Below are 13619 nucleotides of genomic sequence, written 5' to 3'. Positions count from 1 at the left end.
AAATTGGCAGGCAAATGGCAAATAGGCAAATGTAATATAATGGTAATTCCATGATTAATTATTACTAGGAATCCACAATTTCTAGTAGCAATTTCTATGATGAAATGTTAAGTATAAAATAATTTTTGCTTCAATATTAAATATGTAACACATTATGAAATAAGTATAGGATTAAAAACCTTTCTAGATAAATGGGTAGTTGGTAAAATAGCCATGATGCATTATGGACTTGATGTTTGCTAGCTTTTTTTCTAAAGCTCATATTATATCCAATATTTCTTTTTTTTCCTCAAGTAATCATTTGTATATAAAATATAATATCCCTTATTTATAAATTGGACACCTATTTACAAATTGGATAGTAAATGAAAATAAATTGACATATAAATAATAGCTTTTACATGCCAGAGCCAGGATTTAACCTTCTTTGAATCCAATCTCCATGTTCTTAAAAATGTTAAATAAAATAATTACAATGTCTGCATCTAGGTTATGCTATTAAGAGAAATTTTAAAAATTTTGAAAGCAGACACTGTGAAATTTCTACAGTGAAATGATAGTTAATAAATAGAGAAAAAGGGATCATAGAAAATGCATAACTGATGTTCATTTCTTCTGTGTGTATGGTTATTTCTTTTTTCTAAATTTTTTATTGTTATGTTAATCACCATATATTACATCATTAGGATGTGATCAATTCTGGAGAATGTTCCATGGGCAATAGAGAAGAATGTGTATTCCGTTGCTTTGGGATGGAATGTTCTGAATATGTCTGTGAAGTCCATTTGGTCCAGTGTGTCATTTAAAGTCTTTATTTCCTTGTTGATTTTTTGCTTAGGTGATCTGTCCATTTCAGTCAGGGAGGTGTTAAAGTCCCCCACTATTATTGTATTGTTGTCAGTGTGTTTCTTTGCTTTTGTTATTAATTGCCTTATATAATTGGCTGCTCCCATGTTCGGGGCATAGATATTTACAATTGTTAGATCTTCTTGTTGGATAGACCCTTTAAGTAGGATATAGTGTCCTTCCTCATCTCTTATGACAGTCTTTGTTTTAAAATCTAATTTGTCTGAGATAAGGATTGCCACCCCAGCTTTCTTTTGGTGTCCATTAGCATGGTACATGGTTTTCCACGCCCTCACTTTCAATCTGGGGGTGTCTTTGGGTCTAAAATGAGTCTTTTGCAGACAGCATATGGATGGGTCTTGTTTTTTAATCCAATCTGATAGCCTGTGTCTTTTGATTGGGGCATTTAGCCCATTTACATTCAGGGTAACTATTGAAAGGTATGAATTTAGTGCCATTGTATTGCCTGTAAGGTGACTGTTACTGTATATTGTCTGTGTTCCTTTCTGGTCTATGCTGCTTTTAGGCTCTCTCTTTGCTTAGAGGACCCCTTTCAATATTTCTTGGAGGGCTGTTTTCGTGTTTGCAAATTCCTTTAGTTTTTGTTTGTTCTGGAAGCTTTTTATCTCTCCTTCTATTTTCAATGAGAACCTAGCTGGATATAATATTCTTGGCTGCATATTTTTCTCATTTAGTGCTCTGAAGATATCATGCCAGTCCTTTCTGACCTGCCAGGTCTCCGTGGATAGGTCTGTTGCCAATCTAATATTTTTACCGTTGTAGGTTACATATCTCTTCTCCTGAGCTGCTTTCAGGATTTTCTCTTTGTCTCTGAGACTCGTAAATTTTACTATTAGATGTTGGGGTGTTGACCTATTTTTATTGATTTTGAGAGGGGTTCTCTGTGCCTCCTGGATTTTGATGCCTGTTTCCCCCCTCACATTAGGGAAGTTCTCTGCTATTATTTGCTCCAATATACCTTCTGCCCCTCTCTCTCTTTCTTCTTCTTCTGGGATCCCAATTATTCTAATGTTGTTTCATCCTATCGTATCACTTATCTCTCGAATTCTGCCCTCGTGATCCTGTAGTTGTTTCTCTCTTTTTCTCAGCCTCTCTATTTTCCATCATTTGGTCTTCTATATCACTGATTCTCTCTTCTGCCTCATTTATCCTAGCAGTTAGTGCCCCCATTTTTGATTGCACCTCATCAATAGCCTTTTTGATTTCGACTTGGTTAGATTTTAGTTCTTTTATTTCTCCAGAAAGGTTTCTCTAATAACTTACACGCTTTTTTCAAGCCCAGCTAGTATCTTTAAAGTCATGATTCTGAACTCTAGGTCCGACATCGTACTAATGTCCGTATTGAGTAGGTCCCTGGCTGACGGTACTATCTCTTGTTCTTTTTGCTGAGGTGATTTTTTTCGTCTTTTCATTTTGTCCAGAGGAGAATAGATGAATGAGAGAACAAAATGCTAACAGGTTTACAATGTCCCTAGCAAATATACTGTATACAAATCAGAAAAGACCTGAAACCAGGGGAAAAGAAAGGGAAAGAAAGAAAAAAGAAAGAGAAAAAAAAAAGAAAGAAAAAGATAAAAACAAAAACAGAACAATACAAAAACAGAATATGATCAAATATGATCAGGCTAGTGCATAGATCAGTGCTACACACTAGATTTTGGGCATATTTTGGTCTGTTAGAAAAAAGTGCCTCCTAAAATTTTAAAGGAAGAAAGACATCTATGTATAAAATAAGGGTTGACACAATGAAGGGATGGAAGATGACTGTAAAGATGAAAATTATAAAAGATTTTATAAAAGGAATTGATAAGTTGTTTGAAAAAAGAAAGAAGATTTAAAAAAAAAGGAGAGAATTTGATCAGGCAGGAGAGTAGAACAAAGCCATACACTAGTGATTTAGGGTATATTTTGATCTGTTAGAAGAAACTGTATCTGTATCTCAAAATTTTAAAGATAGAACAACATATATATATATGCCAAAAATAAGGGTAACTACTATGAAGGGATAAAATATTACTCTAAAAATAAAAATAAAAAATGTTTTTTAAAAAGGGATTGATAAGATGTTGGTTTAAAAAGGGAAAAAAGAAAAATTAAAAAAAAGTTAAAAAATTAACTTTGATGAACTAATGAATCATGGTAAAAAAAAGCCATGAATTCTATGTGCAGTATTCCCCTAGCGGTAGAGTTCTCCCGTTCTCCTTGATCGGTAAACTTGGTCTTGGTTTGCTGGCTGTTCGTGCTGATCTTCTGGGGGAGGGGCCTGTTGCCGTGGTTCCCAAATGTCTTTGCCGGAGGCTGAATTGCCCCGCCTTGTCGGTCTGGGCTAAGCAAGCTGCTCGGGTTTTCTCTCAGGAGCTTTTGTTCCCTGCGAGCTCTGGTACAGCTTTGGAGGACCAGGGCGAAAATTGTGGCCTCCCAATCTCCACCCGGAGGAGCTGAGAACTCGGGGCCCTGCTCCTCAATGCGCCCCCCAGAGAAAAGCAGTCAGTCACTCCCGTCTCCCTGGTCTCCGGCCGCACTCCGTGCTCACCCGGCCTGTAACCGAGCGTTTGTGTCTCTGGCACCCGACCCCATGTGGAGTCTCCAAACCCAGCAGATCCCTGCGGTGCGATCCCGCGTGGCTCCTCCCGGGGGAGGAGGGGAGTCTCCCCGGCTCTGCCGCTTGTTGGGTCCCTTCCAGTAAGTGGTTGCTTCTCTGTTCAGAGAGTTGTTGCTACTCTCCTCTTCAATCTCCTGTTGAGTTGGTAGGTGTTCAGAACGGTTTGATCCCTATTCAGATGAATTCCTGAGACCAGACGAAATCTAGGTCTCCTACTCCTCGGCCATCTTGCTCCGCCCCTGTATGGTTATTTCTGAAAGAAATTCTTTAAGTCTGAAAATAGAAGCTAAATGTTTTGATAATGTTTAGATTTTGTAATTTTTAGTCATTGAAAAAATAGATTTTTTCAAATTATCTTTTTTTGGAAAATATGCTCGCCAAATTGGCAGGCAAATGTAATATAATGGTAATTCTACGATTAATTATTACTAGGAATCCACAATTTCTAGTTTTTTAAGTCTTTGACTTTTCTGTTTTCTTTTTTTATGTCATTACCTTTCATTCATCATCCTTCATTTTAATCAAATACCCATCGTCTGTCTATCACAAAAATCCTGCTGTCAGAAGTAAAGTTCATGTCTGCTACAAAGTTTCCATATGGAAGTGGCTAATAGCAAGTGATGGTAAGGATGTGGAGAAATTGGAAACCTCCTGGATTGCTGGTGGGAATGTAAAATACAGCTGCTGTAGAAAACAGTTTGGTAGCTCTTCAAATGTTAAGCAATAGAGTTACCATATGACCTAGTGATTCCACTCCTAGATATATTCCCAAAAGAACTGAAAACATATGCTCTCACAAAAACATGTTCAGTGCAGCATGATTTATAATAGCCAAAATGTGTAAATAACCCAAATGTTCATCATCTCATGAATGGATAAATATGATATATATATATGAATAATGGAATATTAGACATAAAAAGGAGTATAATACTGATACATGCTATTAATGTTTATTAATGAAGTTTGAAAACATTATGCTAAGTAAAAGAAGCCAGGTCACTTATATGATTCCAATCATATGAAATCTTCAGAATAAATAAATTCATTGGGATAGAAAGGAGATTAGTGATTATTAGCAAGATATGAAGAAAGGGGGAAATGAGAAGTGACTTTTAATGGGTACGGGGTTTCTTTTTTGGGTGATGACTATATTCTGGAATTAGTGGTGATGGTTGTGCAACTTTGTGAATATACTAAAAAACCTACACTGTACATGTTAACATGCATTAATATGTTAACATGATTTGGTGGTATATTAATTATATCTCAATTACAGTGTTTAAAATCTCCATATACTAGTTTTGGGGGTTATTTATTGTAATTTTTCAAGAATGTGAAGTTGAAACTATTTGTATATTTTCTAACATAAATCTAATTGTGGGACAGAGTTTAGTGCGTACAACAGGGACACCATTCTAGATACTTTAAACAAAATCAGTGGAGTGATTATAGAACCAAATTGTGCTCTGGGCTTTTCATCTGACTCCCATAACAAACAGATCCTGAAATTTGGGGAAGCTACTAACTCTGGGGCAACAATTGGATTTACTGTGATATACTGTGAAAGGTAATGACATTTACTACCAATCCCTGGCCACCAAGAAATGCCAGAAGACATTGTTAAAATGTTTGTGACCAGTTATAATAGCCAAAAAGCAGCAAGATTATTTTCTTCTTGTTTCTTCTTTGTAAGTCTCAAAACAGTTCTTCTATTAGAGAAATATTCAGATCAGTAGTTGCAGGGGAATCTGGGAAGTACAGTTTATAATTTTTTAAAATCTCAACTAGATATTATATTAGAATTTGAGAGAGACCATTTCAATGTCTGACACTAGCTCTTATAAATATTTTGAACCTTCAAAATAGAAAGATTGAGATTTTTCTTTAAATAGGAGTCTTGTCTATCACAGTAAATAATAATAATAATTGAGTTGGAATTAAAATTTTTGTGAAGATATGCTTGATAAAACAATATGAAAATCAGGACATGGCATTCATTACCAAACTTTTGGAAAATTATTCTCCCCATTTCATTCTAAAATTCCATCTGTGAAAGTTCTTTGAGCCATTTGGTCATCTTAATTCTAACTACTGCAAGTTTTATTAAGATCATTGTAAGAGCCTCCTAATTGACCTACCTGCTTTAGCTTCTTCTTGCACTCAGTCAGATATAATTATTTTCCTTCAATGCCCTAAACTTCCTCTATTTGAAAAGGTCAAAATACTAAAATATCTATACTAATCTTACATTATTTGATTCCAACCTAATTCTCCTCCATAAATTTTATCACGTTGTGTTTATTTCTCCACAAATCATATAAACTGTGGAATTTTTCTCTAACCGTAGGGTAAAAATTTCCACTTCTGCATGTTTCTTCTTCCTGACATTCATTCCTTCACTTCAGAAATGTTAATATACCCATTTTTCAGACCAACTAAAATATGTGCTTACTTATGAATCTTCTTCTGATGCCTCCAGAGTGTTGGATCCCACTGCCCTCCCCCAAATTTCTGATTCTGTGGGACTCTTTTACATAGCATTTCTAAAATGTCTTCAAAGCAGGGACAACTTAGTACTTTTATTTTTATTTCCACATACCAATACTTAGCCTGACACAAAACAGATACCCAAAAATTGTTTCAATAAGAGTATGTAAACTTAAGAGTAAACAAATGGAGGGGTGCCTGGGTGGCTCAGTTGGTTAGGCGTTTGACTCTTGGTTTCAGCTCAGGTCATGATCTCATGGGTCTTGAGATTCAGCCTGCATCAGGCTCCATGCTCAGTGGGAAGTCTGCTGGAGAGTCTCTTCCTCTGCCCCTCCCGCCACTTGCCCGAGCTCGCTCTCTCTTTCAAATAAATAACTCTTTAAAAAAAGAATAAACAGATGGATATCTAATTTAACTGTCCTTTCACAGGTTTATAAGTAAATCTATTTTCAAGCATTAGAGTACGATCCAATGTTATGCTTCCAATTTGTAAATTTTGGCAAAGTCTTTTAAAGTTTAATATAAAGTTTAAATTTTTAAAGTTTATATTAAGAGCCCTGATTATCAGGGCTTGACTTGATTTGGATTTCAGCCTAATAAAAAATAACAGTACTGTCATGAGGTTTCAATTAGACCTAGCCACATTGGTAGAAATATTAGTAAAAGTACATTTAAAATATTGTGTGAGGGAATTAGTGTCCGACTCGTATTATTTCACATCAGTAGGTGATGACTGTGAAAGGAAAGGCACTGAAGATAATTTTTTTCTCATGAACTTCTCTGACCTACTATTAAGAATGAAAGTTAAAGAACTATTTCTTATTTAAAGAAGTTTTACTAAATGAAAAATGCACACACTCAAACATATATGCACAGGAACTCACTTGGCAGTACTTACTATTTATTTTTAACCTCAGAAATGAGTCTTTATGCCATACATGCTCTTGGTGACTTTATATCACCTTAAATGAGGCCATAACGAAAGGAAGTGCCTACAGCAGGAGACTATAAATTAGTGCTAGTAGGGTCTACAGAAGTACCAACTTTAAACACATGAAGCTACAAAACTTGAACTTCACTTTTCTAGTTATTATCAGCTATTCTTTTTTTTAAGATTTTATTTATTCATTTGAGACACAGAGATACAGAAAGAGAAAGCATGAGCAGGGAGAGAGGCAGAGGGAGAAGCAAGCTCCTCGCTGAGCCAGGAGCCCGATGTGGGGCTCGATCCCATGACCCTGGGATCATGACCTGAGCTGAAGGCAGATGCTTAACCATCTGAGGCACCCCATCAGCTATTCTTAACTAAAATATAATTAAAATCCCTCTATGCATCTTAAAGTTTTATCTCAGAAGCCCAATAACATGGTTACTGAATGCTGAAATACAGTGACCTTATTTCAAAATTGCTGCAACTAACAGGCTATTTAGAGATGACCATGCATACCTGTAGGTGACTAGTCAGAACTAAAGTCCCAATTAAGTTATTTGTATCATGGTCTTTAAAAATGATAGTCCCTTTTGATTTATTTATGTATACTTTGAACTTTTCCTAAAAAAGAGTTTTTAAATAGAAGAATAAATAATGGAATGAGTTGATAAACTTATAATAGCAAATATAAAAAATATCCAAATATCCATCAATTGGACATTAAGAAAATTCCACCTAATGAAGTATTATACCTATTTTTTAAAAGGTAATTTTTAAAATAAGTATAATCATTAGTTCTCAAATATAAAATGAACAAGTGCTAATTATTTGATTTGACTACTAATTAATAAAGGAAACAGTAAGGTATTAAAAATAATTCAAAGGAGAATCCAAGGAACAGATACATACATGGACAGTTACAAATGCTGAAATAAATTTGTTAGTAGATACAAATTTGGCTTCTTCCAAGGTGGGTGGGGTAGAAATGAATCAATTGTACCTTTAACAGAAAAACTTTTTTTTTTTTTTTTTTTTTTTTTGCATTTCTAGGGTTGTACAGCCTTTCTGATTGGAAGGGATTCCTAAGCTACATTATAGAGATAGGAAGATCTGGCAAAACCCAGGACTTCTTGAGTTAAGGTAAAGGTAGGGAATGGCAGTGAAGCCGTGGCAATTAGAGATTGCAAAGCAGAATAGCTGAGAGGAGAAACCTCAGAAAGAACTCCAGAGACCTGCAAGGGCCCTGTCTGAGTTTTCAGCTGAGTATTAATCAATGGATATAAGTAAGAAAACTGTTTGAGGCTGGGCAAAGAAGCGGGCAAAAGGAATGGAAAACAATCCCAAAGCTCAAACAGAGCTGGGGAAATTTTATTTCCCACTAACAAGAGTGGAAAATATCATTATTCATGGGACATTGAGTAGAATAATTGGAGGATTTTACCTAAAATTATCCAAAGACCATTGGTCTTATCTAAGAAATCTTAACAGTAAAACTAAAAAAGGATTTCTAAGCAACTTAATTCCAAATTAAAGTTAAAGAATATTTATAAAAATACAACATATCCAGCTTCCATGAAGAAAAAATTCTTAATATTAGACATCCAATTAAGAACAATATCAGGAATGCAAAGATGCAGGAAAGTTGGACCCATAATGGGGAAAAAAATCTATATTAATAATCCTTCAAGTGCGTTCATAATAGAACTAGTACACAAGGCACCAGAATGTTATAAAAATATATATTCTGTGTTCACAAAGGTTGAGAGAGGGTTGTATATCAAATAGAGATATAGGAGAAATAAAAAGGCCTAAATAAACTCCTAGAGATGAAAACAAAACTATTTGAGATAAAAAAATATGCTGGATGGAATTAACAGCAGATTAGACCTTGCAGAAGGAAAAGTTAATATGAAGGCATTGCAATGGAAACTATCCAAAATAAAACACATGAGGGGAAAAAAAGCTCCCAAGAACAGAAAAGTGAACTGAGTATGAGTGCATTGTGAGACAATTTCAGATTGTCCAACATAAGTGTTCCTGGAGTTCTAAAGAAAAGGGAAGAAGAAAAAAAAATTTGAATAACTGATGAAAAGCTTTTCCCAACTTGATTAAAACTGTAAAGCTATAGATATACAAAGGTCAAAATACTCCTACCACAAATAAACAAGACTTTTTAAATTTGTATTCAAAATATCTTTGAAATATTAATGAGAATACTACCTCAGGCATAAAGGCTAAAAGATTTTATCATCAGTGCCCCCTTACTTGTAGATATGTGAGAAGTCTTTCAGACACATAATGTAGGGACATCTGGATCTACATGAAGGAATGAAGAAGAGGAAAAATGATAAATATTGGTGAAAATGTTTAACAATCTATTTTTCTAATTTTCAAAATCTTTTAATTAGCTATTTTTTTAAAGATTTTATTTATTGAGAGAAGAGAGAGAGAGCGTGAGTGGACGGGGGGAAAGGCAGAAGGAGAGGGAGAAGCAGACTCCACGCTGAGCAGGGAGCCCGATGTGGGACTCGATCCCAGGACCCCGAGATCACAACCTGAGCCAAAGGCAGATGCTTAACTGACTGAACCACCCAGATGCCCCAATAATTAGCTATTTAAAGCAAAGTCAATAACAATATAATGTGGAGTCTTTATTTTATATTTATTTAGAAATAAAATAAATGAAAATAATAGCTCAAAGGCCAAGGAGGGGCCAGGAGTTTAGGTGTAGAAGTATATTAAGTTTTGTGGGTCTCATTGAACGCTGGGCTAAATCACCAGACATCTGAATTCTTCTCAAGCCGAGCCAGGCCCACACAGAAGCAACCATGTCTAAGGGACCTGCGGTTGGCATTGATCTTGGCACCACCTACTCTTGCGTGGGTGTCTTCCAACACGGGAAAGTGGAAATAATTGCCAATGATCAGGGAAACCGAACCACTCCAAGTTATGTCGCCTTCACTGACACAGAACGATTGATTGGTGATGCTGCAAAGAACCAAGTTGCGATGAACCCCACCAACACAGTTTTTGATGCCAAGCGCCTGATTGGACGTAGATTTGATGATGCTGTTGTCCAATCTGATATGAAGCATTGGCCTTTTATGGTGGTGAATGATGCTGGTAGGCCTAAGGTCCAAGTAGAATACAAGGGAGAGACAAAAAGTTTCTATCCAGAGGAGGTGTCCTCTGTCGGGAGCCATGAGCAACAAAGGGGTTAATCGGGTAGAGCAAAGGCTCCCTGATCCCTTTGAACCATGGCCACCTGGCTGCCCCCATACAAGAACATGTGGTACTGGCTAGCCCGAGTTGTATTTAGGCTTAGAAACCACAGTGTTATTGATAAGCCCTGAAAAATAGCGCACCAGGCCCTTTGAAGGCATGGGAAGAAACTATGTCCTTGAGGAACCTGGCCTTGGACCAAAAACTTGGGACGGAGCCAGGAGAGGGCAGGGAGAAAACTGTGGAACTTGTTTATGTCCTACTGTTATGTAACCTGAACCTATATAAAGTGTGTAAGTAAGAATAAAGTTGTTGCTCGCGGCATCCCCGTGGGCAACCCTCCTGTTCCCATACTTTTATGTTTCATTCTCTTACCCTCACCCCTGTTCGACCTTGCACGCGGGCCGTGGCAGTCCTCTATGGTTTTGACGAAGATGAAGGAAATTGCAGAGGCCTACCTTGGGAAGACTGTTACCAATGCAGTTGTCACGGTACCTGCATACTTCAATGACTCTCAGCGTCAGGCTACCAAAGATGCTGGAACTATTGCTGGTCTCAATGTACTTCGAATCATCAACGAGCCAACTGCTGCTGCTATTGCTTATGGCTTAGACAAGAAGGTTGGTGCTGAAAGGAATGTGCTGATCTTTGACTTGGGAGGTGGCACTTTTGATGTGTCAATCCTTACTATTGAAGATGGGATCTTTGAGGTCAAATCCACAGCCGGAGACACCCACTTAGGTGGAGAAGACTTTGACAACAGGATGGTCAACCATTTTATTGCTGAGTTCAAGCGCAAACATAAGAAGGACATCAGTGAAAACAAGAGGGCAGTTCGTCGTCTCCGTACTGCTTGTGAACGTGCTAAGCGCACACTTTCTTCCAGCACGCAGGCCAGTATTGAGATTGATTCTCTATATGAAGGAATCGACTTCTATACCTCTATTACTCGTGCCCGGTTTGAAGAATTAAATGCTGATCTGTTCCGTGGCACCCTGGACCCTGTAGAGAAAGCCCTTCGGGATGCCAAGCTAGACAAGTCTCAAATCCACGATATTGTGCTGGTGGGTGGTTCTACCCGTATCCCCAAGATTCAGAAGCTTCTACAAGATTTCTTCAACGGGAAAGAACTGAATAAGAGCATCAACCCTGATGAGGCTGTTGCTTACGGTGCAGCTGTCCAGGCAGCCATCCTTTCTGGAGACAAATCTGAAAATGTTCAAGATTTGCTGCTGTTGGATGTCACTCCACTTTCTCTTGGCATTGAAACTGCTGGAGGAGTCATGACTGTTCTTATCAAGCGTAATACTACTATTCCTACCAAACAGACACAGACCTTCACTACCTACTCTGACAACCAGCCTGGTGTGCTCATTCAGGTGTATGAAGGGGAGCGTGCCATGACCAAGGATAACAACCTACTTGGCAAGTTCGAACTCACAGGCATCCCTCCTGCCCCTCGTGGCGTTCCTCAGATTGAAGTCACTTTTGATATTGATGCTAACGGTATCCTCAACGTCTCTGCTGTGGATAAGAGCACAGGGAAAGAGAACAAGATCACCATCACTAACGACAAGGGCCGCTTGAGCAAGGAAGACATTGAGCGCATGGTCCAGGAAGCTGAGAAGTACAAAGCTGAAGATGAGAAACAGCGGGACAAGGTGTCTTCCAAGAATTCACTTGAGTCTTATGCATTCAACATGAAAGCAACTGTTGAAGATGAAAAACTTCAGGGCAAGATCAATGATGAGGACAAACAGAAGATTCTTGACAAGTGCAATGAAATCATCAATTGGCTTGATAAGAACCAGACTGCAGAGAAGGAAGAATTTGAACACCAGCAGAAAGAGCTGGAGAAAGTCTGCAATCCTATCATTACCAAACTGTACCAGAGTGCAGGGGGCATGCCAGGAGGAATGCCTGGAGGCTTCCCTGGTGGTGGAGCTCCTCCATCTGGTGGTGCCTCCTCTGGACCCACCATCGAAGAGGTTGATTAAGCCAACCTGAGAATAGGTCTAGCATTGTTCCACAAAATATTCGAAGGACCCAAATTTGTAGCAAATTCCATGGCAGTTTTAATGTTGAGCTGCTATAGTATAAATAAACTGGGCATTCTTGATACTTGAATATGAAATACGTGCACAGGGAAAGGAAATGAACATTGCACTTTATAAGCACTGTTATTGTTAAGTGGAAAATGCAATGTCTTAAATAAAACGGTATTTAATTGGCAAAAAAAAAAAGTATATTAAGTTTTGTATATGACACATAAAGTGGTATAATGTGATATAAAATGTACTAATGTAGATTAAAGATGTTTACCATAAGCCCACTAAAAAAATAAGAAAATGAGCTAATAGACAACAGAAGAGATAAAGTTTAATTTTAAAAAAAACAATAAATATTTTAGAAGAGGTAAACAAAAAAGAGGAAGGGAATAAGATCAGACAGGACAAATAGAAAAAAATAGTAATTTGATGAATTTAAAACCAACGATGTCAATGATCACATTAAAAAGGTCAATGGATCAAACATCACAACTAAAAACGAGATTATATTAGATTGGGTAAAAGTGCAATCTCCAAATAAATGGTGCTTACAAGAAACCTGTCCTGGGCAAACACCCTCACCTTGATCTCTTCCTGCTGGAAGGTGGGTAGCATTTTAAAAGCCCAGGAATGTCTTTCTGTAGGACCAGAGAACCATCTCTTTGAAATGTAATCAAGAAAGATAGTGCCCCTATCTCTCAGTTTCTGTGGAAGGTTAGGAATCTAACATAGGCAGTACTTCACCAGAAGTTGCAAAACTACTTCTTATCATAAAGATATGAAAAGTTTATTTTTCCAGGGCGCCTGGGTGGCTCAGTGGTTAAAGCATCTGCTTTCAGCTCAGGTCATGATCCCAGGGTCCTGGATCGAGCCCCACATCAGGCTCCCTGTTCAGTGGGAAGCCGGCTTCTCCCTCTCCCACTCCCCCTGTTTATGTTCCCTCTCTCGCTGTGTCTCTCTCTCTGTCAAATAAATAAATAAAATCTTTAAAAAAATAAGTTTATTTTCCCTTTGGAGATTCAGTTAGCAAAACATCAGTGACCATCCTAGTTGCCAGGTGAAATTAGATTAAACTGTGTCTGAGAAACAGAGCTGTCAAGTACTCTTACCTGAGAACTAGCTATCATGTACTTTTTGAACATGTGTGTAATCAGTTGTATCTGCTAGGCTGTATACAAGGGTAAGATTTTCTGTCTTTGCAATCTTTTAGAGGATTTGACTGTATTGTACATTATACTCTAATGCCTACTCTAAGATAAAACTGAACTTTGGTCACACCATGCAGCATATTCTAAGATTGGCTCAAAATGGTTCATAGATCTAAATATAAAAAAATATACATTGTAAAAGAGAACATGGAAATAAATCTTTGAGACCTTGGATAGGCAAAGATTTCTTAAGTATGATACCAAATACAAAGCCCATAAAAGAGAAAAACAATGATAAACAGAATTTCATC

The 13619-nt window shown here is 37.3% G+C and overlaps 1 protein-coding gene across 1 annotated transcript; it reads left to right on the top strand.

Annotated features, from left to right (window-relative positions):
• Nucleotides 1-9646: 9646 nt before the first annotated feature.
• On the top strand, nucleotides 9647-12355 carry LOC114213501 (heat shock cognate 71 kDa protein-like). The gene is made up of 2 exons (XM_028108736.2): nucleotides 9647-10081; nucleotides 10526-12355. The coding sequence occupies exons 1-2, from the start codon at nucleotides 9719-9721 to the stop codon at nucleotides 12107-12109; spliced, it is 1947 nt and encodes a 648-aa protein (XP_027964537.1). The 5' UTR covers nucleotides 9647-9718; the 3' UTR covers nucleotides 12110-12355.
• Nucleotides 12356-13619: the final 1264 nt, after the last annotated feature.

The sequence above is a fragment of the Eumetopias jubatus genome, unplaced genomic scaffold, assembly GCF_037043125.1.
Source record: "Eumetopias jubatus isolate StellerSeaLion01/CBP00866 unplaced genomic scaffold, mEumJub1_p1.0 scaffold_15, whole genome shotgun sequence".
Lineage (NCBI taxonomy): Eukaryota > Metazoa > Chordata > Mammalia > Carnivora > Otariidae > Eumetopias > Eumetopias jubatus.
The sequence above is the reverse complement of the archived record's forward strand: the minus strand, read 5'-3'. Positions and strand labels throughout refer to the sequence as shown.

Coding starts and splice junctions, on each gene's coding strand:
- LOC114213501 (XM_028108736.2), top strand. CDS start 9,719: ATGTCTAAGGGACCTGCGGTTGGCATTGATCTTGGCACCACCTACTCT. Junction 10,082..10,525: donor ATCCAGAGGAGGTGTCCTCT/GTCGGGAGCCAT, acceptor GGGCCGTGGCAG/TCCTCTATGGTTTTGACGAA.